Source organism: Paroedura picta, chromosome 16, assembly GCF_049243985.1.
Source record: "Paroedura picta isolate Pp20150507F chromosome 16, Ppicta_v3.0, whole genome shotgun sequence".
Lineage (NCBI taxonomy): Eukaryota > Metazoa > Chordata > Lepidosauria > Squamata > Gekkonidae > Paroedura > Paroedura picta.
The window spans coordinates 9311528-9339314 of NC_135384.1; the positions used below are offsets into that span (position 1 = coordinate 9311528).

Genomic DNA, 27787 nt, shown 5'->3' on the forward strand with positions numbered 1-27787 from the left:
GAGACGTTCGCCTCGGACGGCCGAGCGCATTCCGAGCACTGCGCGTGCGCACAAGTGAAGCCACTGGCGGGTCAATGCGACAAGCGCATGTAGGGGCAGGCTGCGTTACCGTATTTATTGGATAAGGATGAAAAAGAAGTGCTGAGCAAGTGTAGAGTCCAGGGGCACGTTTAAGGCCAACAAGGTTTTATTCAAGGTGCGAGCTTTCGTGTGCATGCACGCTTTCTCAGATACCATATTGGCATAAGCAATTAATTACTAGTTAGTTGTATTTGGATTTATGATGCTGATTACTAACTTTCTCCTGATGATCTGCCCTTTTTATGATCCCTATTCCATTGTCTGAGGAAGTGTGCGTGCACATGAAACCTCACGCCTTGAATAAATCTTGGTTGGTCTCAAAGGTTCCCCTGGACTCAAATTTTCCTGTAAATCTGGATTCTTAGTTACAAATCATGAACTTCCCCAGAAGCAACATAGTGAAGTTTCTATTGGCATCAATATGCATATGACACATCTTGTAATAGCTCAATAGGAGGAACCCATATTTCCATAATCCTGTTCTACTATATTCACTTGAAAGACCTAATATTTTGGTTATGCCTCCTGTCATCATTCAGAGTTAATGTCCTTTTAAAACAAAAACACACCCACAACAGAAACACACCCACAACAGAAACCCATCCCAGGAGCTGGCCATATATAATACAAGGCAATTATTGAAAGAGACTCTGCTTTTCCCAAAGTTGAAGTTTATTCTTTTGTCAATACAATAATCACAATGCAAAGTGATTGTCCTTCCCCCACTCCCCTAGGCTGGCTCTGTGCATCACCTTTTAAGCCTTCCCTCATAATCACCAATGATGTCCAACTAGTGTTTTCCCCTCAGTTATGGGGATTACATTGAACATTTTCTCTATGCCCACTTCCCACTATACTAGTGCACAGAATATGGCCTGCTTGTGCTACATAAAATGCCCCCTCCCCAAACAATGCCTTGACATTGCCACTGAACTATGTTTCTGTGTGGTGTTATTTGGTCCCCTGAATCTTGTGCAACAAGACAACAGCTTCCACCCTTACTGAAATAAAACAAAAGGATGGAAACCCCCCCCCCCCAAATAAAAAAGCAGGAAAATAAATATCACATTTCAAGCCATTGGTGGGGCAAGAACCCCCAACCCTCATAGGGCTCCTTTCTTCCTTCCTGGCCAAAGGATTGTATGGGCCAATATTCTAGTTTCTTTTCCAGCTCGCTCCTCAGGGCCAAACCTGATATGGGCTGGTTATCATACAGTACCCATATCAGTATCAGTACATTTCCCCAATGTGTTAAGCAGTGACTCTCTGAGGTTGTACTGAGGTTGGGAAAATGGCAAGAGGGGGGAGAGAAACCCTCCTCCTGTGGTCCTGATCTGAATTGGAACCGTAAGGGCCTGAAAACGGAATTTTTAAAGATCGTTTGGAGCTCCAGACTGAGATCTCCCAGCGTGTCCCTCAGAGGCAGGAACGTGGCACAGAGAGGCACCTGTCAGTCCCTTGGTGAAGCGATCATCAGGAGAGGCGGCAGAAATAGTTGTGGATAGGGATGGCCAATGCTCCTGAGAGCGAGATGCCCAGCGTGTCAGCTATGCAGGCGACTCCCATGGCGAATTCCCGGTGCTTGGGCTGGCTCTGCACATGGGAATGAGAAAGAATTAAAGCACTGATAACATCGGAAACTCTCAGCTTCTCTCCGCAAAGCACGCTGGTGAGCCAAACACACATGGTACAAATGAAGGCGATCCTTATTCCTGGCAGTAGTGTGTCCTGTGCATTCTGCCCACAAGCAGTTAGGATTGCTTTGAAATCCAGAAATCCTTTACGGGCATACAAAACCAGGCGCTCACCTCTGCACTGACGCAGTGGAAGGTGTTCACGTAACTGGCCCCTCCAAGCAGCCCCTCGTAGACGATGAGGACGAACGTTAAATAAATGCTGGGCAGAAACATGAAGTACACCGCCGCCAGGAGGAAACCCATGTTCAGGCACTGGAATGAGAAAAGGACGGTAGGACCGGGAGGGGACAGCTAGCATGGTTCTAAGCCCTGTTATTCGATATGGGGCAAAGAAATTCCGCTCAGGGATAGCCCGTATAAGGTTCCAAGTTTCAGGTTCGGTCCTTGGCATCTCCAATGAGAGGGGAAAGGTGTTGGGAAAGCCCCTTCTTTATTCCACAGAGCCCCCCCCCCAATGATCATCCTTTCAGGCCAACCTTTCTCAATTTTTTTATTGCTGAAAAACCCTGAGACATTCTTCAAGCTTCAAGAAACTGCATTAGTGGTGCGATTGTGCAGAATTTGGTTGGGAAGCAGAGCTGCATACATGTCCACCCGGGACTACCTCCCCTTCCCTCCCACCTACCTCAAGCCCATCATTGGCCATTTTGGGAGCAGTGGGTGGGCTGTCATGACCATATAGGGTCATAACACCCACTAAATGTTTAACAAATATTAAAAAAATATATATCTAAAAATAATTAACTCTCACCCATTCAGCAAACACTTCCAGGACTCAAGAAGCCCCAGGGTTTTACAAAGCCCTGGCTGAGAAAGCCTGCTTCAGCCATTTACTGCTCAAAAGTTCTGACATGACACAGGGAATCTACTAGTCCTCCTCATGGAGAAAGGACAGTGTAGATTTTAATCAGAGGGAAACAGGCGCTCCAACAGAGCAGAAAGGAACCATTCATGCGGGGGTGTTGTTGTGGGAGGGAGCCTTCTACCTGCAGCACTGCCAGGACCCATATATGGCGAATCCGTACGCAGCTGGCGGAGGACCGAGAGAGAAAGACTCCAGCTTGGTAGAGCATCTGGTACCTGTGGGAAAGCGAGAAAAATCCAGGAGCCAGAGCTGTTGTGGCTCTTCCTTCTGTAGCCCACCTCCCTCCTGCCTGGTTTCAGTTGCGGAATATTCTCTTTTTATCACCTCACCAGCGGTATTGTTGTGGGTGGGTCAGGGGGGCCTCTTTGAAATACAGCAGCTCAAACTGGGGGAGGAAAACATGGAGAGAAAAAAAGGTTAATGATGGAGGTTGGAGAAGTCAGCTGCACCCCCTAACGTGGAGATGACCCCCCTGCCTTCATGATGGCATGGCAATAAAGGGAATGATTGTAACCTTCTATTCGATCATTAGAGGTAGAGTATTATTCTGCATATTGGCTTGGCTTGTTCCTATCAGGCAGAGAAAGCAGGCTGTTCCCTTTTGGAATGCTGAAGACACATTCTGAATACAGCCAGGCCGGCCTTATCTCCCGAGCGTCAAGGCCAGCAGGCACGAGTGTAGCAACACAATGTGTAAACCTTGGAGGTTGGAATAACTGCCAGGCCGAAGACAAGGATCCCTGTCGGCAGCTTTTGGAAGGCTGGCTTGATAGCTGTGGGGCGGTCCTGAGAGGGTGGAATGACGGGTGGAGACCCCAGGTTACTGGCCCGGCTTCTAAGGGCATCATCCCTTCCAGCCTCCAAGGAGAGGGTATTTAACATGTAATTGCATTGTTCTTTGCACAGGGGTTTGTGGAATCATTCCCCCTGCGTCTGTGTCCTTTGTTTCACTGCAGTTAAATGAACAACTCATCAATGTTTTCCTGTCTACTGTGGTTTTGGGGATGTTCACGCTAGGCTAACAACCCTGAAAAGGGCCGTTGTTCACACTCACCAGACCCTGGTTGATGAAGTACTCTGCAAAATACACGACAGCCAAGGGCAGCAGGTATTTTAAGAGACCCTGGAAGAGAGGGGGAAAGAAGGACATTTGTGAGCATCGGGGTCTGTAACCTTTTAGAGTCCAGTGCTCTTTAATCAATGCACCACCCTGGGTCACCCAGGGTAGCTGTAAAAATCCGGCTGTAGAATCCAAAATGTTAAAGGACCTTAGCAGCGAGGACTGTGTGTTCAATGGAACGTGCTTCCAAGTGAACATATTGCAGGATCCCGTTCATTAGGATAATAAGCGTTGCTAAATCTTTAAGGAGAATATGGTGATGTACAAATACCGGGTGGAACCACAGACGGAATTCTGCTTTCCGCGTGGTCGTGGAAAAGGGATCTCTGAGCAGTGCAGAGGGGTCCCCTAAAGCGGAAGCAACTCCTCCCCGCAAACAAACCTCCCCATTTTCAGCACGATTCTCACCTTGACCACCTCCCCCTTTTCTTGCAAGCTGATATTACGGCTTGGTGACTCCGGATCTGAAGAGGGGTTGTAGAGATGAGAGAGAAGTTAGCCAAACACTTTGGTAAGCACTGAGAGGTATTTCGGACGATGCTAAAGGCCCTAGAGAGAACGATGGCATGTTTCTGGCGAGCAGAGTGCATCGTGGGTAGAGATGCAGCAACACTATTTGTGTCTAAAATTCTGCTGTGGACTGAGCTTGAGATCCAAGGCAGGATCATAACCCTGCACTGTAACTGACCAATGCATGGCTAGATCCCTCTGCCAGATCTAGCCAGTTTAAAGTGAAATTGACCAACAGTGCACACCAGCAAGATCTCTTGAAGAAGAGTTGGTTCCTATATGCCACTTTTCTCTACCCAAAGAAGTCTCAGAGTGGCTTACAGTCGCCTTCCCTTTCCTCTCCCCACAACAGACACCCTGTGAGGGAGGTGAGGCTGAGAGAGCCCTGATATTACTAAAGAAGAAGAGTTGGTTTTTATATGGCACTTTCCTCTCCCCGAAGGAGTCTCAAAGCAGCTTAAAATCGCCTTCCCTTTCCTCTCTCCACAACAGACACCCTGTGAGGTGGGTGAGGCTGAGAGAGCCCTGATATTATTGCTTGGTCAGAACAGCTTTATCAGTGCTGTGGTCCTACACAAAGATGGCCTCTTTCAGCCTAGGAATCACTTACTGTCTTGGTGTGCAGCTGAGTTCCCTAAAAGTGGCTGATGGCTTGAGGACGGAGACTGCAGAGGCCCTGGTAGGCGGGTACCCCAGCCCCAGCGAGGGTCATGTGGTGATGGTGCCAATAACAAATAGCTGCGGGAGAAGATAGGGTGATAGTCAAGGAGACCAGGTACACTGTTGATAAAGGGTGTGATCAAACCAGCTTTTATGAAGAAGTGAGGAAGGGGTCCCCTTTCTGGGTTTTCTGAGGACGGTGGGACCATTATGGGCCAAAGACATCTGGAATGGGAGCTGTAGAAAGGTGGAGAATTGGCTGCGATTGAGCAAAGGAGTGGGCTGGAGCCAACCCAGAATACCCCCGGAAAGGTACAGCTCTAATATGTCAGGTTGCCAACCTCTAGGTGGTACCTGGATATCCCCTGGGTTTATAACTGATCTCTATGAGACAGCAATAATTTATCCTGCAGGAAAAATGGCTGTTCTGGATGATGGACTGTATAGTATTATACCCCTTCCCTCTCCAAGTACCCCTCGCCCTCCAATCTCCAGGAATTTCCCAACCTGGAGTTGGCACCCTACATGTTACGGTTGCTTTCTCACCAGCGGGATCGGCTGTGCTATTTCTGGGATGCAGTTCTCACATTCACCGAACACAGATTATTCCGTTTATCCCATTTATTATTAAAGGCTGCTATGAATTATTAATTAAAAATAAGCCAAGCTATCATAGAAGATTGAGAAGATTATACTCCGTTTTTCTCTGCCCTAAGGAGTCTCCAAGTGGCTTCCAATCGCCTTCCCTTCCTCTCCCCACAACAGACACCCTGTGAGGGAGGTGAGGCTGAGAGGGCCCTGATATTCCTGCTCAGTCTGAACAGCTTTATCAGTGCCATGGCGAGCCCAAGGTCACCCAGATGGCTGCATGTGGGGGAGCAGGGAATCAAACCCAGCTTGCCAGATTAGAAGTCGCCGGTCTTTAACCACTACACCACAGTGGCTGGCCACATCTCTGCCTGAAGTCCCACGATTTTACGTTTGCACAAGAGGCAAAAAAGGAAAGTGTAGCCCTCTGACATCTCCCCCCCCCGCAGTCTCCTGTCCCCCCTTCCTGTGTCAGCCTCCTGCCACGTCGCCTTGACAACCGTCTCCCTCTCTTAGCAACCAGCAGACCCTTTTTACAGGCTCTCCATCCCCTGGAGCTCACCTGGCCAGCATAATGATGGGAATAACATTCATGGTGAGAAGGGTGCGCTGAGGGGTCAGCCCAGCTTGCGTCAATCCGAGGTAGGAAAGGGCCCCCAAGAGGCCAGCCCCACCAGTTCCCGAGGACCAGGCAGACACCACAGAGCTATTGGGGGAGAAAACAGAAAGAACATTATGAGCTCCCCTCCCTTTCTCAATGCCAATATCCTGATTTTTACCATTATTACCAGATCTTTGCCAGATATGCAATACTTATTCTGTGTACTTTATAGCTTGCATTGTAGGCATGTTTATTCCAGCATGTGAAATGCTGGATCAGTCAAAGTTGTTCTCCCACAATGCACTAGGCTAGCGGCCCCCTACACACATCTTGGGCGACATGTATTTGCTTATTTGTTGATCGTTCACCTTTCCGCCTCCCATCTCAAATGTTTTCTTGAAGTTTGAAAAGTGCTCTGGGGATTGGAGTGGTGGAGATGGGCGCTAACCAATAGATGCCCGACAGATACCCTGCTTTTCCTTAGGCTGAAAGCTACACGGGAAATGTCAATTAGACTACTTTTCAAAGCCTGTGACAAGACGGAAAAAAGGTACATTTGCAACGGTACAGAACACAAGAAGGGTGTTCCATGAGCATCTCAATCACTCCATAATATTACAGCCGTCTTCATCCTTAGAAATCTCTTACCAAAGTGACTTTTGCTGGGTAAGTAAAAATAAGGAGGGGATCTGACATGTATTATCATAAGCAAAGATGTGAAATAACTCACAGCAAAGCTAACCACACCAACTAAGGCAAACACACTGAGCCTGCTAAACACGTGGCCAACAGGTGATTTTTAGTGGCTGAGTTTTTAACACCTTGTTCGTTTTAATGATTTTGTTTCACGGTTTTATGAGGCTTTATTTGCTAAGCTCCCTTGAGCAGGCGGCATAGAAACTTCCTAAGTAAATTAATCTAACAGCGTCACAAAAATTCCTAACTGATCCCAGCCCCAGCCCCCTCCCCTTTTCTCACCTGTCAAAAAAAGACGTGAGGGCCAAGAACGTTATTTCACCCAGACCGGAAGAAACACTGGCCAGCACCACACCTAAAGCGATGAGAAGAGAAAACAGAATCCCCTCACCGAAGTGTGCTGTTTGCTGAGGAGACGTGAGGAGTATCTCTGAATGCAAAAGCTGCCCTCTGTCTAAATGGCAGAGTTTTAGCCGGTGCCTGGCCTCAGATCACAAGTGCTTCAGGGAGGGGAGAAGCGGCACCTGCCACAAATTCATCCTCCTTGTCCTGGTGGGATGCTCTGCCTGGGGAGATCCGGGCCCTGAGGGACTTCAAACAGTTCCTCAGGGCGTGTAAAAGGGAGTTCTCCTGCCAGGCCCCTGAACATAACATCTACAAAATGGACTTGCCTCTCTATCAAAGCCTTATTCATTCTACTCAACCCAATGTACATCTTTGGAGGCTGTTATGTTGACTACCAGACCCCTCCTTTGGGTTAATGATGTGGCATTTGGGGAACTAGTTGTAAATGTGTATGTTTTTTTTTAATGCTAGAATCCGCCCTGAGCCTTTGGGCAAGAGCAGAAGTACAAATCTAATATAAAATAAATAAATACAGATGATGTTTGTGTCCCAGGACGTGTGCTTCTACCCAAAGATAGGGCTATGGGAAGGGGAGGGGGGAGTCTACAGTGAGAAGGTTTCTAAGGAACAGTGGGATAAGGTAAATTCCCGCTATGGCACAGGTGGCCAAGATGTGGCTCTCCAGATGTTCATGGACTACAATTCCCATGAGTCCCTGCCAGCAGCTGGCAGAGGCTCATAGAAATTGTAGCCCATGGAATCTGAGGAGCCATAATTCGGCCACTCCTGCTCTGGGGCGAACCCAGAGGGACTTTTAAGGGCGGACACTCTAAGGTGGATCCAGGTAGCATTTCTGATGGTGAAAAAGGGCAAAGAAGAGATCCTTTAACTAGGCTGAACAGCTTTGCTGGGGATTGTAAGGCCAACCCTACACATCTTGTTCCCGTAACGTATCTTGTGCAGATGGCTCTTACCTGCAAAGCTTTGGGCCGGGCCTGTGGAGAAGGCCACCAGCAAGAAACTGCCCAGGGCCGTGAGGATGCAAATGATGACCCGCAAGCTATGAGTTGAGGACGAGGGGAAAAAAAGAAGAGAGGGTCAATGGATGGAGTCAGAACAAGCCACAGATCTCTGGATTAGTCTTCCTTGCAGGCCAGGCAGGACAACTCTCCCTGGCAAACCAGTCCACCAGCATGGTATAGTGGTTAGAGCACTGAAATATTTTTCAGGCTTCAAGGTACCAGGAAGTGATGTCAACTGACCAGGCCTCCCTGCCACGCCCCCCTGGAAGTGAGAGATGCCTCAGCCAGCACAGGTTTAAGTGCCCCACCCCACCCCCTTCAGCCCCATCACTGACCACTTTTGGAGGGGGTGGGCCAACCTAATCAGGGTAGATTTCTTTTTAATTTAAAACTTTTTCATTCCGCTTCGCTTAGAGCTGGAAACGGCAGTCACGGGGTGGGAGGGCTCTTCCCAGGTGTCATTTTGAAAACCCCCATGCCACAATACCACTGAGGGGCCTTCAGTACTACGGTACCATGGTTGGGAAACCCTGGACTATTAATCCCCACTCTGCCATGTAAACCTGCCAGATGACCTGAGGTCAGTCAGTCTGGCCTACCTCCTAGGGTTGGTGTGAGCGTAAACTGGAGGAGGGGAGATTCAAGTGTTCCACTGCTTGGAGAAAGGGCAGGATAAATATGTACTAAATAAACAAACAACCTGTCCCCCCCCCCACCCTGTCCCACTTATTCGTCATTACCCCAAGTTTCTTTTTATTCCCCTCTTTTATCAGAAACTGGTTTCTGCCTGTATAGGGTGAAATCTGCCAACTCACCCGTAGGGCAACAGATGGATGTAAAACGGAGCACTGAATTTGATAAGGAGAGTAGGCAGAATGTCGGCCAAAAGCACAGCCTGTAGGGACCACCACAAAGAGACTCATTAACGCATGAAGCTTATATTGGTCCGTATGTTACAAGACGAAACTGATGCACGTTTCCTTGACAGATTCAGGTGGGAACCAGTATCAGGATAAACATGTGCTTTCAATCACATGTGCTGAAAGCAACAAGAGAATTATTCAATGGACGTAGCAAGAAAAATCAAGTGGGCACTGTCCACGGACGGTACATGCATTCACTGTAACTTGTGAACAGGGTTACTGAATCAGGCAATTGGTAGGACTGCAAGAAGGCTGAAAAAAGATAGATCCTTGATCTGTGAAGGTCAGGACTGAGTATTCTAGCTGGCAGCTGCCCCTCAAGGTCTCAGGTACAGGCTGTCCAGGTCACCTACTTCTTGAGCCTTTTTAACTGGGGATGCTGGGGATTGAACTTGGGACCTTCTACATACAAAGCTGATCCTAACAAGTGAGCCACATCCTCTATTTAAAGGCAGGCGTGAGTCACGGTTGGGGCTTATACCCCAACCACCTCCCACCCTCCCTTCAATATACTCACCCCTGTTGAGATGATGTTGCAGTCATAGCGAGAAGTATTAGAGACGTTCCCCGGAGTGATGCTGGGGGGCGTCTGAAGAAGAAGAAGAGACAGGAATCAGGTGGTTAGATATGAACCCCACCTTAGCTCTATATTGCTGCCCCTGCAGCCTACTTATATTTCCTGGAATCTAATAACTCTAAAAGGGCATCTGGCACTGCCTTCTGCTGTACCAGAAGGGAGAAAATTCCCTATTTTCGGAAGCTCTGTTCTTGCTCAATTGAGCCAACCGAACACGTGTTTTTCAATTGTCCCTTTAATAGCAAGATTTGCATGGAAATAAATAACAATAGCCCATTGTTAGAAAGGTTCCTTGGCCAACCAAATGAAATTAGGCCTGAATACCTATTGTCTGAGAGGAACCACCAGACGACACGTCTAGTAGCCAGATTGTGAGCCCAGGTCTGCAAGTTCAGAAAACTGTAGACAGTAACTGAGATTGAGAACGGAGGAAATTTTAGCCTGGCGGAGGGGATCTAAAGGTGTGCGAGGAGAGGTATTGGTTTTAGCTGTATTATTATTTATTGTAAACGTTTCAAACCCACATGGGGTAGATTGATGCAAATGAATGAATGAATGAATGAATGAATGAATGAATGAATGAATGAAGTGTTTTCCAGCACACTACCGATGGCGGTTGTGGTTTGCTTCCCATTACCCTAGATCTCTCTGACTGCACATGTTTGACAGAAGCCACTAAGCTCTGTTGGTCGGAAGAAAAGGAGGCTGCAAATATTTTAAACATACAGTATCTAGATTTTGGGGGGGGAGGAATCAATAATTTATACTCTGATAGTAGAGACAGGCTACCCACCGGTGCAGTCCCGTTTCCACCGGGTGTTTTCTGATGGCTGAGAATGTCATGGGCTGCACTCAGCATAACCACGTAGGCAAAGTTGTTGCAGAGGCCCAGCAGCCTGTGTGGGGAAGGAGAAGGGTCAGCGTGACAGAGGACAAACCACTTGGTCAACCACTTGTAGCTGCATTTGTTTCTTTTGTTACTGGCTGCAGATGCTGCTAAATGTTTTTAACTGTTTGAATGTTTTAGGATGCCACTTTCTTTTAACTACTGTTCATTGTTAAGAAGAAGAAGAAGAGTTGGTTCTTATATGCTGCTTTTCCCTACCTGAAGGAGGCTCAAAGTGGCTTACAGTCGCCTTTCCATTCCTCTCCCCACAACAGACACCCTGTGGGGTGGGTGAGGCTGAGAGAGCCCTGATATCACTGCCTGGTCAGAACAGTTTTATCAGTGCCGTGGCGAGCCCAAGGTCACCCAGCTGGTTGCATGTGGGGGAGCACAGAATCAAACCTGGCATGCCAGATTAGAAGTCAGCACTCCTAACCACTACACCAAACTGGCTCTTAATTATACGACGCACACCACCCTGAGTTGGTTTTGGGAGGGTGGTATAGAAATGTAATAAATAATAATATTGAGGAGGAGGAGGAGGAGAAGGGGGGGCGGAGACAGGATCACCATCCAGAGTCTCATGCCCAAAGGCTCCCGGATTCCCAGTTGGCATCCACATGGAGGGGTGAAAAGGGGACTCCCTGTTATAGGAGCTGCTTCAAGCTTGCTTCATTTGCCCTGCAGCAGCAGCCCCTCCCCCACTGCCGCTATTCCCCCCCCCCCTACTCCTGCCATGCCTGTGGGATTTGGATTAATTCACTTCAACAAAGAGGCAATAATTGCTGCACCCAAAAATGTTTAGTGAAGACAAACATCCTCTCCTATATTTTTCCCGCACAAGGCTTCCCCCACATACAAATATATATATTTTTTTAATTGAGTTCTATAGAAGTGAGCAAAAGACCAGCTCAAACATAGCCCCCAAAATGACATACTCTAAACTATTATTCATACGAAAAAATGTCCATCGAACAAATGCGGTAATATACAAAACAAAAACCTGGCTATAAAAGCAAGGAGGGAAGCAAACAAAACAACACGCCCTACCAGAAGCCTGCGTTGTTTCTCCACTTTTTCCAAGTGTCCACAGCGGGTTCCGGCTCCACAAAAGATCCCTCTTCCTCTTCCCCTGTGTTGTTGTTTTGGGGTTGGGGAGGAAAACAGAGTTAAGAACAAGAAGAGAGAGAATTGGGGAGGAGGCAAACGGGGAGCAGAGGCAAAACTCACCGTCCGAGTCAGCTGTGAGCAGCTGCCATTCACGCCCAGGGGTCCCCATGGTGGAAAGGCCTGAGGGTCCTTCTTGAGCAAACCTGGGGGGGGGGGGCAAGAGAGAAGGAAGCAGTTATCCCCCCAAGACTTCATAACCACCCTCGCTCTCACAGCTGATTAAGCACACATGCTCCAGAAGCATTCTTTCCATTCACTGTCATTTACTCTGTACCTTCAAGACATAGCCCCACTGGTCACTGCAAACCCTCTGACAATCCAGGAGCCACAGATGTCAAAAGCTTCCTCCTGAAACCAGGGTCCCCAGCAGCCCAGCCCGACCTCCCTGGGCACCTGCCTCCGCTTCCTGGTTTGACGCCGGTTCCTGGTGTCACTGCCCTGGCTTGCGTGTCACGCTAATCACGTTCCCCGGGAAAAAGAGACCGGGGGACATATATAACAGGCGTACCCCTTCGAATAGGTTCCCTCAACAGGCTTTGCCCTCAGTTAAAATGGCTCCTCTAGCATCGTGTCAAATGAATCTGGGCAAATGCGGGTTAGAAAGGGTTTGCTCCGCTGTAGCAACCTCAGTTTTGCAAAGGTCTGTTTGAAATAGGCGTAGCTCTAAAGGGGAAAAAGAAAAAAAGGAATGGCATTGATTTTTTACAGATCACCCACCCGTCTGCTCTTGGTGGTGCGGGATGCAACTTCTAGCTATTTTGAGAAGCATCTCCAACAACAACAGTAATAATAATATTTCCCTGGAAATCTGCACAAGTGTTTTTATAGAGAAGGCTGCGTGCTGTTAATGTGCCGGTTAGGGATGCCAACCTCCAGGTGGTGGCTGGAGACCTCCCAGTGTTACAATTGATCTTCAGGTGATAGAGGTCATGCACAGAAAATGGCCACTTTGCCACTATACCGTTCCCTCCCCAAATGCCAGCCTCCTCAGGCTCTGTCCCCCCAGTCTCCAGGGATTTCTCAACACGGAGGTGGCAACCTTTCCAGGGCTGCTTCCCATTCATACAGTACCGATTCCATGAGTCGCCCTCCAGCATAGAGACATCTGCAGCGGCAACACAGTACCCATATGCTTCTGTTTCCCCTGCATTTTTGTTTCCTTGGGGAACTCCTGGAGATCTTGGGGAACACAGGGACCTCAGTGGAATACAGGGTCATAAGAGTCCACACTTCAAAGCCTCCACGTTTTCCAGGAGAACTGATCTCTGCAGTCTGGAAATGAGCTGTAATTCAGATCTCAGAAGCTAAGCCGGGTCAGCCCTGAAATTAGCGAATTGGCAAATTCGAGGAGATGCAGCGAGAAGGGTAACAGCAGGAAACTCCACCTATGTATACCAGGGTCCTTTGCTTTCAGAAATTTGCACAGAGACCACATTGAAATCAATACAAGATTCCCTGCTTGCTTGCTACCTGCTTAACCTGTTGAAAGATTATTCCACTAGAAATCTCTGGTGCCCAAAGGAAAACGGTCCAGAAAGCACTGTTTGAAAATGAGTGACCTGATTAAGAAGTCTTCCCTTAAGTATCAAAAAAGCCTTTGTTTTCCCCCCCAAACCGACATTTAAGTTTTATTTCTAGTACAGATTTCACAGAGCTTCCTGACTTTGTGGTTTCTGTCCTCCAAAGCCAGAGGAAATGGGTGTTACTCTTCGCTTGTTCCTCCCAGGAAACACAGAGTGATTAATTTGCCCCCAGGAGCATTTGTCTTAACAAGCAGGAGTAGGGCTGCTCTTGAATTTTCTACTTTCTTACATCGTGGTTTCTCTGGGGCGGTGTCCTCTCGCACAGCAAAACGTGGCAGCATTTTTAGAAGTTGCTCAAAGGCCAACCTGAGGTGAAGGAAGAGAGGCTGCCAAATTTTACCTCAGGTGAATTTGGAGGTTCTGGATGGACAAAATATTTGAGACATGTTGAGGGAAGCACAAATGGCTTCAATGATGGGTTTGGCCACCTGCTGTAGACCAGCAGTTACTACCCATTGTCCAACTGCTTGCTTCTACCACGCCTCTGTGGTTGTTGTTGTTGTTGTCATTGCTTGCACAGTGAGGCAAAACTCTGCAGAACTGTCCGAGAGGGTGAGAATGATTCAGAGGATGTGGTAATAAGCTTTTGCAGCATTCACTTCCCTCCCTGGGAGAAAGGGGAAACCGCTCCTCTCTATATGACCCAGAGGACCGATGGATCTCTTTCGACGGCTTTTGGGGACCCTGCATCAGACTGTGGTCAGTGATACCCCACCGTCAACCAAGCTTGGGTGGGATCCAGGACCCCTGGTGTTTTATTTTGTTTAAAGAAGGGGTTTCTGGCTATCAAACTGGACTGTTCGTACCTATGATTGGTCTTTCTTCCTCCTTCCATCTTCAGGATTACATTGCTACTTTCACCACCTACCTCCTTGGAAATGCGGCTCATCCGGGAGCAGAAGAGTCAGGAAACACGGCGCCCCGTAGAAGCCCCCAAGACTGTGATGCCAAGACAGCATGGTATGGGTAAAAAAGACCTGTGGCCCGTGATTGTTTATTTGCCTGGAAGTTTTTGTGTGGCCCAGAGGTGCCAGAATCCTCTGGAAGAATTTCAGTTATAGCTGGAATCACCTTCCCCCCCTTTCTACCTCTTCTTTGCAGGGATATTTCTCCAAGAGACAACCTGAAGGCCTTTGAAAGGCCACCCGTTGCAGAGGTAAGTGCTCGAGGGAAGAGGTTAGTGCAGAATCTGTATTGTGCTCCACCTCTGACTTGATGAAGGCCCTTCTTTTTGCAGACAATCTCGGCCAAGCAGGACATCCAGGAAGCACCAGGAAAAGACTTCGGTTCTGCTCAGGCTACCGAAGCTATTCTCAGAGCTTCTAAATCTAGAGATGATGGACAGGAAGATGATGGCCAGAAGCGTTCAGGTGATGGAAAATTCTTGAATATGCTGAAGTCTAACTAAGGGAGATGATGGATAATTCTGGGGGGATTAGGTTGCTAACTGCTTTGCTTCCAGCGGGAACCTCTCCCTCTTGATTTGTGAGGACTGTCGGTGGTTATTCAGTGGTGAGGATAGTGCACCTTCATCTATGGCAGGGGTGTTCAAACTGTGGCTTTCCAGATGTCCATGGACTACAATTCCCATGAGCCCCTGCCAGCACATGGCAATTGTAGCCCATGGACAATTGTAGCCCTGATCTAGGATAGTCATACATGCCAAGGACAATCCCTGCAGCTTGACGAAGGTTCAGGGGCTGAACCCTGACGAACTGGCTCAGTTTAAGGGAAGGGAAAGAAACACACCTTTCTTGGAAAGTGGGAGAAGAACTCGGATGCTTCATTTCACAGGGAAGAGAGAGAAATGTTGCATAGAGAGGTGGAGAAACTCAAGTCTTCAGGTTTCAGGATATTCAAATGTAGAAAGAGGGGAGATGGGGAGGCCAAAATCTATTTTACTTTTCTCTCTTCTTTCCTTTTCCACAGAGCCTCCTAATGTCCTGCCTGATGCCCCAAAGTCAGGATCTCCAACAGCAAGTAGCATCCAGCAGAGAGATTTGGAAGGGCCCACGGTGACTGGAGGGCCCCATCAATGGGAACCAGAGGGATGGGCCAGGATGGGGGCTGTTCAGAAGGCCTCAAAACCAGAAAAACCATTGGCTGGAGGTCAGGAACATGAAGAAATCGAAAGGGCAGGAGAAGCTGAGGGGACTTGGCAGAAAGGGCAGAAGGAAACAGAGGGGGATGAAGAAGAGGCACCAGGTGAGGCCGAAACTGTTGGGGGAAAGCAGAGTGGGTCGGACGAAGCAGAACAGACAGGGGGATTTCAACAGCAGGGGGCCAGGATGGTGGAGGACCTGCGATTAAACCCTGATGGGGAATTTGTAGGAAGGGCGAATAGGGAAGACAATCAGAAGGTGGAGCTAGATATCAAGGTAGGAGATGAAGAGGTTCAGCCAGCAGTGCCCCTCAATGCAGAGATTGGAGGAGACCAGCAGAGAGAGCCAGGAGAAGCTGAAACCAAAAGCCAGCCTCAGTGGAAGCCAGAAGAAAAGGGTACCTTTGAAGCGCAGAAGGAAGATCCGCAGGGGCCCACAGAGGAAGAAGACGGCCAGCAAAAAGGGCTGGGAGGGTTTGAGACAGAGGGGCCCCAACTAGGGGAGATAGAGGGATTTGTGAAGAATGAGGGGACTGAGTGGAAGGAGAAGAAGGAGAATGAGGGAGACAATGGGGAAGAGCTTGTGGAGGAAGGGCAGAGGAGAGATGGAGCATCATGGACAGGGGAATTTCGACTGGAGATGGCCAAGATAGTGGAGGACCTGCGATCAGAGCCTGAGGGGCAGCTTCCAGGAGATACAAACATGGAAGCCAATCAGATGGAGGAGTCAGGTATCGATACAGGAAATGAGGGGGTTCTGCCAGCAATGGCTGAAAGTGCAGAGACTGGAGAAGACCAGCAGGGAGAGCCAGAAGGAGAAGCAGGGGCCAGATGCCACCCTCAGTGGAAGATGGAAGAAAAGGTCATCTCGGAAGTGCAGGAGGAAAATCCAGCAGGGATCACAGAGAAAGGCCAGCAGAGAGGGTTGGGAGAGGCTGAGATGGAGGCCCACCAGCAATGGGAGCTAGAGGGATTTGTGAGGAATGAGGAGACTCAGCAAAGGGAGCAGAGGGAGAATTGGAGAGGTGAGCGAGATGCAAAAGGTGGGGAAGATTCTGAGATGGAAGAGCAGAGGGGAGAAGGAACAGCATGGACTGGGAGGTCTCAAGAGGAGGTGGACAGGATGGCAGAGGGCCAGTGGTTGGTGGTGGAGAGGCAACTTTCAGGAGGAGTGGATGCAGAAAATTACAAGCAGGGGAAGCCAGATATGGAAACTGAAGATGAAAGCCCTCAGCAATCCCTGCTGGATGGTGTGGAGAGTAGAGGAAACCAGCAGGGAGGCCCAGAACAAGATGCAGAGGGCAGAAGCAGCCTTCAATGGGAACCAGAAGAAATTGTGACCTTGGAAGTACAGGAAGAAGATCCAAAGGAGATCACAGAGAAAGGAGGCAGCCAGCAGAGAGGGTTGGAAGAGGCTGAGATGGAGGCCCACCAGCAATGGGAGCTAGAGGGATTTGTGAGGAATGAGGAGACTCAGCAAAAGGAGCAGGTGGAGAACGGGGGAGATGAGCCAGAGGCAACAGGTGGAGAAGAGTCTGTGATGGAAGAGGAGAGGGGAGAAGGAACAGCATGGACAGGGAGGTCTCAACAGGAAGTGGGCAGGATGCCAGAGGGCCAGTGGTTGGAGGTGGAGAGGCAATTTTCAGGAGGGGTGGTTGCAGAAAATTACAAGCAGGGGGAGCCAGGTATGAAAACTGAAGATAAAAGCCATCAGCAATCAATGCTGGATGGTGTGGAGAGTAGAGAAGACCAGGAGGGAGGCCCAGAACAAGAAACAGAGGGCAGAAACAACTTTCAATGGGAACCAGAAGAAATTGTGGCCTTGGAAATACAGGAAGAAGAGGAGATAACAGAGAAAGAAGGCAGCCAGCAGATAGGATTGGAAGAGGCTGAGGTGGAGGAGATCCAGCAAAGGGAGCTAGAGGGACTTTTGAGGAATGAGAGGACTCCATGGAGGGAGAAGGAGAAGGAGAGAGAAGAGCAAGAGGCTACTTATGGTGAACAGCAGAGTGGAGATGGAACAGCATGGACTGGGAGATCTCAAGAGGAGGTGGCCAAGATGGCAAACAGCCAATGGTTGGAGGCTGAGTGGCAACTTGCAGGAGGGTCAAAGGCAGAAAACAACAAGCAGGGGGAGGCAGACATGGAAACTGGAGATGTAGGCGCTCAGCAAACTATCCCAGATGGTGCAGAGGTAGAAGGAGATCAGCAGGGAGGGCAAGAAGGGGAAGCAGAGGCGAGGAAGAATCTTCAGTGGGAGCCAGAGAAGACTATGACTTTGGAAGAGCATCGAGAAGAAGGGAACGGTCAACAGCAAGTGCTGGGGAGGGCGGAGGAGAGAGAGGGGCACCAACATGAGAAGCCAGAGGGACTTTTGAGAAACGAGGTAGAGAACGAAGAACAAGAGCAAGAGGAGCATTTGGGAAAGCCAAGTCTGGAGAGGGACCAGCAGAAAGATCCTGAGGCCTTCACAGGAATTACAGTTCTTGAAGAGGCAGTAGCAGCAACAATGATGGAAGAACCAGAGGTCCAGGGGCAAGAGCCAAGGGAGACCGAAGGAGCCAAGAGGAGCCTGCCGCATGAACATCTGGGGGAAATGGCCCCTGTGGATACGTGCCTTCTTGCTGGGTCTGGAACCTTCCCAGATGCGGTAAGCATGACCCTGAGGGAGGAGCAGGGGGTGATGGGAGTTAGGACACTTGGGTCCTTTGACCCTTTTTTGCTCTACAGGTCCCATCTCTGGACACAAGTGCCCAGAAGGAACGGGTCTTGCTCCGTCGTAAGAGTTCCATCCGGCGGGCACCCAGCTTGAAGAGACCAAAGCCACCCACAGAGACGCCTCCGCCGCAGGAGACAGGCATAGAGGAGCTCTCTCCATCTCAACCACCATCCTCAGGCAGGCCAAAACTGAAGCATGCTGGGTAAATAGGAATACCTCCTATTTCTTTATTTTAACGGCTTCTGTTATTGTCTTTTCTCCCAAAGTGGCAGTACCAGTCTGGATGGAGCTGGAACCAGAACGGTTGACGGTTAGAGCCCAGGTGTTCTGAGTTTCATCTCACTCTGCCCATTCTCTTTGACTTCCTAGGTTTGGGCCTATGCACCCCAACATGATGGCTGAACTGCAGATGCGCTTGCGCAAGCCCCAGTGACTCCACAAATCCAGAGAGTTTGTGGGGTGAAGAATCTGTGAGCTTTCAGCTGCATCCCAGACCCATGTCCAAGAACAGAAGGAGCCAAAATGGGGAGCTGAGAGAAATATACGTTGTTTTAAGCTTTCCAGAGCAATGGTATAAAGACTGTGTGAAAACAGAAAAGCAAATTCAAGAAAAATGGGTGTGTTCAAGACACACATTCAGTTGACAATAATTGACAGCTGAATGCTCATGCGTCAGTGCAACAGAAGGCCAAGGAGAGGGGCGGGAGAGTGACCAGTAGCACAGGAACGGGGCATACCAGTGCTGGTCTCCGGCACCTCTCCCAGTTTGCTATACTGTGAGAGAAACTATTCCAGCCCCCTTCTGGAAGCAGTCCAGAAATGGGTCCTCAATAAGAAGAACTGCTTTTTTTGTACCCCACTTTTTACTATCCAGCGGAGTTTCAGAGTGGCTTACAAAGTCCTCCTCAACTTGGAAGAAGGGCAAGATGAATATGTCCCTGGCATCGTGACTGAGAGCGCTTTGCTTGCTAATCTTCTGCCTGTCCTTGAGCTGCTACCAAAAAGGCCAGATAATTCCCAAAATGCCCTTGGTCCCCACCAGCTTACATATGATGTGAATACTTAAAGAAAAGAAAAAAAGGTTTACTCTGTACTGAAGATGTTTGTATATTTGAAATATGATCTGTTCTAATAAAATTGTTCTGCTCACATGTACCGTGAGGCGTCTTTGCATGGCCTAGGCCAGTGATGATTGGGTTTAGGTGCAAAATTGTGAAGATGTTTAGTAGGGCTGCTAACCTTCGGGTCATGGCTGGAGACCTCTTGCTATTACAGCTAATCTCCAGGCGACAGCCTAAGTTAGCTGCAGAAACTGGAACTAGACTTAGCTGGAAACCATTCCTGGCTGTACCTTCTCTTTTACTTTCATATCCATTACCTTTTTGAATTCCTGCCTAATATCACCTCTGGAGATTTATTCATTCTCCCCCAAAAGATGTGGTCCCGATCTAATCTCTCCAGGGCCATTTTAATGTTAAAGGAAACGTCTGGAGCATGAACATGGACCTCCAGCATAGGGATGGAATGGTCCCCAAGCAGACCCAACAGCATCAAGTCAGCAGGGAGGGCAGAGGAGGAGGTATGCATGGATCATGCCACTGGCACAGGCCCTGGGGGTGAGGTGGGCTGCACTGAGGAAGCATGAGGCCTTACTCCCCAACTGCCACCATGCAGGAAGCATCAGGCCTCACCCCCGTACTGCCACCATGCAGCTTCAAATGCTTCCACAAGAGGGATCACTGGGAAAGCACAGGAGAAGGGAGCTTGGGATGGCCAAACACCTTGAGTTGCTTCTGTGCACTTTGGCCTTCCTTGGGGCTGGATAATACAGTCAAAGGAGAAAGGGGATTTGTTCAGTTGAGAGCCAGTGTGGGGTAATGACTGGCGGGGGAGACCCAGGGTGAGATCCACAATCTGGCCTGGAAGCTTGCAAGGGAACCTCAGGCCAGTGAGACCCCATCAGCCTAATCTAGTGGGTTCGGATTCTGTGAATTTAGGCAGATTCTAGGTGGGTGGGCAGAAGGGATTGTGTCAGTGCTTGGCTCTTGTGGCCCTTTCTTGCATGCCCAGGGAAATGCTGATTACTTTGGGGTCAGAAGGCAAATTTCCTCCAGGCCAGACTGGGTTTTTTTTGGGGGGTGGGCATCATCTGGGCATGGAATTGGGGTCACTGTGGTGGGCAGGTAGCTGTGAATTTCCTGCATTCTGCAGAAGGTGGACTAGATGACTCTGGGGATACCTTCCAACTGTTATTATAGGAGATTGATGTAAGCCACTTGGGGTTTCCACCGAGGGAGAAAAGCTGGGTGTAAAGGAAGAAAATGAATAAATAATGCCACTGTTTTTCCAGAAGTGGATGCAGCGGTCCTAGTTTTCCAATGCACTTTATTGACAAAATAAATTAAAACCCGTTAAAAATAAATAAATACATATAAATTAAATATGTTAAACCAGGAGTAGAATTCACTCATAACTTATGAAAAAAGGGAAGCAGTCCTGGATGCCAGGGTGTCAGCATTTCCTGTCAGGTATTTCTGGAAAAGGGGAGCTTTGAGGCTCAAAACCTTCCCCCTCACAATTCTTGTCGGTCCCTAAAATGTGACTGGACTCGAATCCAGCAGTTCTACTGGGTACCAGCATGGCTACTGTCAGGCGAGGGAGAGCGGGCCTCCGGTGTTGTGGGAACGGACTGCACAACTCTAATCCTGAGCAACGTAAAGTCCCGCACAACGCGACTGAGGAGATTCTTGAGGGAACGCAGGACATAGTCTATTTCCAGGCGGTTCCTCCATTGGCTCTGTTGTTGAAGGATCTGAGGGGGTTTGCGGGCATCCTTAAGATCGTCTTTCCTTGGCAGGCCCCAAAGCGAAACCTGGGGAGAGAATTAGAGGAAGGTGAGACGCTGCGTAAATCGGAAGGCGGAGACGCATCCCAACCACGCGTCAAAGACACTCGCCTGGTAATCCACGTGGTGTCTCAGGTCTCGGAGAGTCAAGCTGAGGTCTTCAAACCGAGCCGTGAACGTGGAATCCTCTTTCGTCGCCTCGTAATCCTGCAGTTGCTGCAGGAGCCCCCGATAGAACGAGAGGGTCTGGGCCATGTGGGACAGGCGTTCGGCATTCTGGAGAAACAGCAAGGTCAGAGGTCATACCAGGGACATCTTACTGCAGGTTTTCAGAGCAGTGCACTTTTAAGCTTGACTTTGGATTCTGCAGCTAACTTAGGCGTCATTCTTTTTCCTCCAGTGCATTTATTCTGCAGTTACAATTTTAAAGAACACACTTTTCTAAATTGGGGTGGGATGTCACTTCTGATGCATAGGATGTGGCAGCCACATTTTTTAAAAATAATTATGCAATTGCCTTATTGCTGCACCACAGTAGCATCCAGCAATCACCTTCCACTTAAACCCTCATGGGTTAGGTTTTGTGCATTTTTATCTTCATCATCATATTTGATTTATACCCCGTCCCTCACTTAGCATCTTGGGGCAGCTACCAGCCCAGTTAAAATACATCTTAATGACAATAAAAAAAACGTTACATAGTTAATATGACACCAAAACAATTTATAGGACTAGGATTGACCTCTGGTCACTAAAATGGCTGCCCAGGATTATAGAAGTTATTCCTGGCAAAATGGTGAAGAGGAGGGAGTGTATATGTATGTTTACATGTTTGTATGTAAGGGGAGGACCATAATTACGTATTATATCCATGCTGGCCTCAACCAAAGCCTTGGCGGAAGAGCTCCATCCTACACGCCCTGCGGAACTGTCAAAGTTCCGACGGGGCCCTGATCTCCCTTGGAAGCTCATTCCACAAAGCCAGGGCCAGGGCTGAGAATGCCCTGGATGAGGCCAGAAACACTGTTTCGGGGCTAAGGACCACTAGCCTATTGCCATTGGCTGACTGTAAAGCCCTTTGGGGGATGTATTCAGATAAGCGATCCCTGAGATATGCTGGACTTGGACCACATATAGCCTTAGAGTGTTAGTGTCCATTCATTGAATGAAAGGGAACAGAAAGGAAAGGGGGGGGGATAACTCGATGTTGGAACTGACAAGAGTTTTTACACTGGCAAACAGCACCAGACATTGGTGTAACATAACCAGACATTGCACATGGCTGCAATTTGTATGGGGAAAGAGTCCTCTGTAAGAAGCTCTGGGGAGTTTTTCTTAGTCTTTATATGGAAGGCGCTTGCCGGATGTGACTGCAAATAACAAATGAAAACATTTGTTATATGACATCACCCCCTTCAGGTCACAAGTGACGTTTGCCCCTGATCTACAAAATCACATTTTTAAAAACCGTAGCTGCCAACTCAGAGCTGGTGACCCTCACAGTAAAGAGATGCCCTTTCACTTCCTTTGGTCTTCCCCTCCCTCCTACAGCATCAGCAGTACAATCCTAAAACAATTCCTTGTGAGTAAATTCCATGGAACAAAACTGAGTAGGATTACGAGTAAATCTCTTTAGGATTGTTCCTTGAGTTCAGTTGCTCTGTCTTATGCAGACCACCTGAAACAAATTGACTGTAGGCAAGATGCATCTTCCACCCCAAACCTTCTCAAAATCCCCTTCTTCTTACCGAAAGAGAAATCCATGAACTGAAATTGAGGCTGACTGAGGGTAGCATCTCTGAGTGTGATACAAGAGTCAACTGGGCTCCAGGCAAACGGGCAGAGAGCTGAGGGGGCAAAAAGAAAGACCAGCATCAATCACAGTGGGTTGCCGACTTTTTAAATAACTGCTCTAAAGAAATGCACAGTCTCAAGGAAAAGGGGCTGAGGATGACAGCAAAGAACATATTTATGAGGAATAATGAGCTATTCCACTACAGGGGAGGCCAAACTGTGGCTCTCCAGATGTCAGTGGCAGGGGCTCATGGGAATTGTAGTCCATGGACATCTGGAAAGCCACAGTTTGGCTGCCCCTGCACTGTCCAGATGGTGCACAAAAGCTTAGCTAGGTATCCTAAATTTGCTAGCTCTGTATCTCAGACTCAGATTTTTAAACAACAACAGGATTTTCAGGCTCCAGATAATGTAGACAGTTATCCCTTTGGAAGAATCTTCCAAAATTCTCATCTGTATTGTTATTATTGAGGGAAGGTGGCGCCATATTGCCTGATCTATCCGATCTTGGAAGATAAGCAGGATCGGTACTTGGAAGGGAGACCACCAAGGAAGACTCTACAGTGGAAGGTAATGAGGACTTCCCTTTCCTTCTCCTTGCTGGGATCACCATAAGTTGGTTGCAACTTGATTGCAGTTATGCATGTATTGCGATTTATTTTAATGGATGAAAAGTGGGTTAATTGTTCAAAGGCAATCAACGGAATGAGTTATAACTCAACAGGCAGAAATTTAAAGAAGGGTTGTGGCTCAGTGGCAGAGCATCTGTTTGGCATGCATGGATTTGGAAAAGTTTAGGATTTCACATGGTACAATGAACATGGGTATAGGAATCAATCAGTTTGTAAAAGCCAATACACATTCACTTTACAACTGAAACCAGGCACCAGGACCTGGATAAGTGTAGGTGTTAAATCACATGTAACAGGATAATTATTCGATGCACACATAAAGAAAAAATCAGTGTACACTGTACACAGATTGTATACATTGGACACACCATTGGAGAGGGGACCTAAGAAATAAGGGGATACTTACGTAGTTGCGTGCCAGGATGCGTGTTTTGCCGAGGAGTTGTCGTGAGACTTTTAAGCTGATTGTAAATTCTTTCTGCAGTTTCTCTTGCCATTGAGGGATGCCCTCCAGTTGGGGCAGGAGCAGCAAGGAAGAAGCAAGGAAGAAGAAACTGGAGCGAGTCTGGAGAAAGAATGCTGCACCTAAAACGAGACACAGAAAGTCACCAGGGGGGAAGGAAGGCTTTCTTTTTTAGAGAAGCAGGAAAGTGGACTTTGGGGTATCTACAGATCCATGGAGTGGCCGTATGAACATGCCTTTTATCAGGTCACAGAGTTGGCTCATTGACTGATGGATTTTTATTCAGTAGGTTATTTCTAATCTGCCTTTTCTGGCTGAGACTCAAAGCGATTACAAAAGTTAAGTCAAGCACAATCAAGAGGATGAGACATCCAACGAAGAGTACCATAGGGATTGGATTACTGAAAACTAAAACAGAGCTGAAGCAAATCTGAAATGAAGCATACACATGTCAACGTGGTATATTAATTGGTGTAGACATTATGGAGCATCTACCACGAGAGGCAGTGATACAGTGGTATGGGCCTCATGTTGCTCAGAGTTTCTTATTACGTCGGGTGGTGGTTTTCCAAAAGTCTTAAGCAGAGAAAAGTCTTTCTCAACAACATGGAGGTCCTTTTTAACCAGAGATATCTTGAACCAGTCTGACTGGACTTATTTCGGCAGAACTCAGAAGCTAAGAAGCCCTGGTCCACCAAGGAAGTCCAGGGTCACTATGCAGAATCTGGCAATGGCAAACACTCTTCATCTACCCCATGCCTAGAAAACACTGTGGAGTTGTCATAAATTAACTGAAACTTAATTACAATTTACATTGTCATTTGAACCTAGTGTACACAATGCAAGAGTGATACCACTTGGCCACAACCCTTATCTTGTTATGGTAGCCAAAGGTATCATAGATAGGGTTGTGAGCTCCAAGTTGACAAATCTAGAGAGATTTTTTGGGTGGATCCTGAAGAAGGTGGGGTTTGGGCGGGGGCAGGGGTATAATGGGGTATAATAGAGCCCGTTTTCCAGAGTGGCCATTTTCTTGAGGTGAACTGATCACCTGGAGATCAATAGTAATAGCAACCTGGAAGTGCCTGCAGGGAGATCTTCCCCTTAGTTACTGTTTCATCATTTCTGTAGAAATTAGCCCAAATTGGATTTACAAGCCTCTCACAGCTCTCTCAGCTGTAGCACTGTGGAAGCCACTTTTAGGGGGGATTTTGGTTGCTATCCTGGTTCTTGATGTATTTTCAATGGTTTCAGAGTGTTTTTCAGAGGAGCTTCACTGCTTTAAAAAAAAAAAGGCTGCTGATGTATTAATTAGAAAGGGTTGCACAAAATTCATCGCATTATAATGCTGCTGTCCTCAAGATGGGCCAAAGAAGATGAAGGACAGGCTGGAGAAGGCAAGAACAAGCATGGCTCCGATGCAGAACTTCACATGTTGGCCTTGAACCGGAAATAGCCAGGTTCAAATCCCTCATTCAGCTATGGCACATCTTGGGCAATATTGGGCGAGTCATTAATTCTCTCTGACATTACAGGATAATTGTTGGGATATTAGGTAACAAATAAATCAACAATAGCCAGATATAGCCCAATTTTTTCCCTTCCCTGGTTTTAAAATAAAGCAATCAACAAAGTAACGGGTGATTTGCTGTTCTTTAGCGATATTCTCAATCTGCGACCCAAGGAAATCTGTCTCACCTGGGCTGATGGCAGGGATGGTCCTCAGGGTCTCCCTCTCCTTACCACTGAGTTGTTTTCCATGAATTATCCCATAATCACACAACCCTCAGTTTCTTGCTGAGCATCACCCATCTCTCCCCTTCAGCAATGATTCCGAGGCAGTGCCGAGGAGCACCCTGAAGGGCCAAGGTATCCCAGAAACGTAAAGGTAGCCAATCCTTCTTACCACACAGACGCATCTTGAGGTGTTCTGATTAGCGGGGTGTCTCTCTCTTTGTCCAAGAAGGCAATCTCTGGCTTCACAGTCCATTTTGGGGGCCTTTTTATCCCCAGGGTGGGTTTCATTTTCACTGATGACAAAATCTCCAAAATTACAGCTGTGTCGTTCTCGTCTTCAGCCATAGAGCTAAAAAAAAAAAGTTTCTAGGGACTCCCATCTCAGAAGTTTCGGGGGAGGGAGCTGAGAAGGATCGAAGTGAATTACTTGAGATGCTTCCTCTTCTCGGTGAGGGAAAAGGAAACCAAAGTCACTTTGCCGAGAGGACTCTACAACTGGCCACGTGACGTGGGATGTCCCCTCATCCTGCCGTGTCTTCTCGGGCCTGGGCTTTTCCAATGCCACCTACGATTCCTTGCATTTTTTTTTCCAGCGCTGGTTTCTACTGACCCGCTTCCTCTCAACAGACGTTGATGACATACTGCAAGCAGAATTATGAAAAGAAACCTCTCTGTCCATTGCAATATTTGGGACAGGAGGACAGAACTCGCAGATGCAAATTCCAGATGTTCCCCTTTAGTTTGGAAATGTTTTTGCAATGACAGCTGACTGGCAATGGCCTGCCTGAGTGTCACAGTTTTTTTTTACTGTTGTCAAGTAATCTAATTAAGTTGAAATGGGTTCAGATTATTTGTGTGTATTACTCCCGTTTTGTTCATCAGCATTGGTTGTTAGTTAGCTCCTAGGCTGAATTCAAACTACTACTTTTAATGTTTTAAACTTTAAATCAGTGGTCCCCAACCCCCGGTCCAGAGACTGGTGCTGGTCCGTGGATCAGTCGGTACCGGGCCGCTACTCCTTCTTGTCCTCCTCCCCGGCTGCTGCCTCGGGGGCTGCCCTGTCACTCTGCCACTGGCTCACCTTTGGTGCTCTCCAGTGGCTGCCAATGGCTGGGGCTCCCCCTCGGCACGGCACTGCGCAGCTACTGCTGGCAGCGCCCCCCAGCGGGCAGCGGGAAGTCAGAGGCGCCGGCGGGAAAGCAAGTGGAGCAGGGGCTCAGGCAGCGGAAGCGACGTCCCTCAGCAAAAGACTACCTCCCCTGCCGGGCCTCAGTAAAATTGTCAAGCGTTGACCGGTCCCCGGTGATAAAAAGCTTGGGGACCACTGCTTTAAATGGTTAAGGACCACAGCATCTCTGGATCACTGGCAGGCCTGCTGAAATACTAAGATCATTATTATTCTGCATGAGTCCCCAATTCAGAATTATGGGAAGGCGACAAGGGAGTGTCCTGGTTTACTGCTGGGCTTTGTTGGTATTCCTCTTGACTTCTTCCCTCCACCCATTCAGAGCAGGCAAAGAGGCTCCTTGGAGAACTGAAGCAGATGTAGCCAAAGAACTGCTGAGACATCCTACCTCTATCAGGACTTTAAAAGCTTCCAATGTCAATACTTTTTTCCCAGTGATCCAAGACTAACAATGAACTCATACATACATATCTTTATTACGGTCATAGACGAGCAAAGTCAAAATTAGCAATTTCGCAGTTACAAAAAATAAAATAGCCCAAAACTTGGATTTACTCATAAAACAGCAATATATAAAACAGCTTGGACCATAGATCTGCTGAAATATAAATTAAAACTGGTTGGAAATACAGGGAATTGTTCTAATCACAGCTCTCCGGGTCAGTTCAGTTTTAGGCAACTTCCGCCGACTTTTCATGGCTGCAGCACAGAACCTGGCAACGCTATACGTGAGAGAACAGTTTGTGTCTGTGAGGGGCAGGGAGGTATAAAATTGTCCTGAACGCCCTGGGACTCTATGTAACCATGGTGTAATAAAAATGAAACGTATATCATTATAAAACTGACAATGAAGAAGGATATGTTCCGTTGTTTCTATTTGGCCAGAGCCACTGGGGCACTTCCTTTCACCATAAAGAATTTTCTTGTATCTCCCTTCAAGTACAGCTGAGAGAAGGCATAGCAGCGAGCTAAAGACCCTCTGGTGA

At 48.0% G+C, this 27787-nt stretch overlaps 3 protein-coding genes across 3 annotated transcripts; 1 reads left to right on the top strand and 2 right to left on the bottom strand.

The window, feature by feature from the left end:
• Positions 1-735: 735 nt before the first annotated feature.
• On the bottom strand, positions 736-12171 carry CLN3 (CLN3 lysosomal/endosomal transmembrane protein, battenin). The gene is made up of 16 exons (XM_077314401.1): positions 12016-12171; positions 11802-11884; positions 11622-11703; positions 10479-10581; positions 9626-9697; positions 9001-9080; positions 8138-8223; positions 7101-7173; positions 6084-6227; positions 4884-5011; positions 4172-4227; positions 3698-3766; positions 2973-3028; positions 2765-2858; positions 1890-2030; positions 736-1674 (listed from the first exon to the last, which is right to left on the bottom strand). The coding sequence occupies exons 2-16, from the start codon at positions 11848-11850 to the stop codon at positions 1555-1557; spliced, it is 1353 nt and encodes a 450-aa protein (XP_077170516.1). The 5' UTR covers positions 11851-11884; positions 12016-12171; the 3' UTR covers positions 736-1554.
• A 1360-nt stretch (positions 12172-13531) lies between these two features.
• On the top strand, positions 13532-19287 carry APOBR (apolipoprotein B receptor). The gene is made up of 7 exons (XM_077314948.1): positions 13532-14023; positions 14166-14284; positions 14426-14480; positions 14562-14694; positions 15254-18075; positions 18156-18346; positions 18514-19287. Exons 1-7 carry the CDS (start codon positions 13979-13981, stop codon positions 18575-18577), a joined length of 3429 nt encoding a protein of 1142 aa, XP_077171063.1. The 5' UTR covers positions 13532-13978; the 3' UTR covers positions 18578-19287.
• Positions 19288-20767: 1480 nt separating this feature from the next.
• On the bottom strand, positions 20768-25797 carry IL27 (interleukin 27). Its single transcript, XM_077313157.1, has 5 exons — positions 25785-25797; positions 23822-24000; positions 22738-22836; positions 21101-21265; positions 20768-21016 (listed from the first exon to the last, which is right to left on the bottom strand). The coding sequence occupies exons 1-5, from the start codon at positions 25795-25797 to the stop codon at positions 20768-20770; spliced, it is 705 nt and encodes a 234-aa protein (XP_077169272.1).
• Positions 25798-27787: the final 1990 nt, after the last annotated feature.

Coding starts and splice junctions, on each gene's coding strand:
- CLN3 (XM_077314401.1), bottom strand. CDS start 11,850: ATGGGGACCCCTGGGCGTGAATGGCAGCTGCTCACAGCTGACTCGGAC. Junction 9,698..10,478: donor GTGGAAACGGGACTGCACCG/GTGGGTAGCCTG, acceptor CTTCTTCTTCAG/ACGCCCCCCAGCATCACTCC. Junction 1,675..1,889: donor TCCACTGCGTCAGTGCAGAG/GTGAGCGCCTGG, acceptor TCCCATGTGCAG/AGCCAGCCCAAGCACCGGGA.
- APOBR (XM_077314948.1), top strand. CDS start 13,979: ATGGATCTCTTTCGACGGCTTTTGGGGACCCTGCATCAGACTGTG. Junction 14,285..14,425: donor TGTGATGCCAAGACAGCATG/GTATGGGTAAAA, acceptor TCTTCTTTGCAG/GGATATTTCTCCAAGAGACA. Junction 14,695..15,253: donor TGATGGCCAGAAGCGTTCAG/GTGATGGAAAAT, acceptor CCTTTTCCACAG/AGCCTCCTAATGTCCTGCCT.
- IL27 (XM_077313157.1), bottom strand. Junction 21,266..22,737: donor GTTCATGGATTTCTCTTTCG/GTAAGAAGAAGG, acceptor CTGTTTCTCCAG/AATGCCGAACGCCTGTCCCA. Junction 21,017..21,100: donor GACACCACGTGGATTACCAG/GCGAGTGTCTTT, acceptor TTCTCTCCCCAG/GTTTCGCTTTGGGGCCTGCC.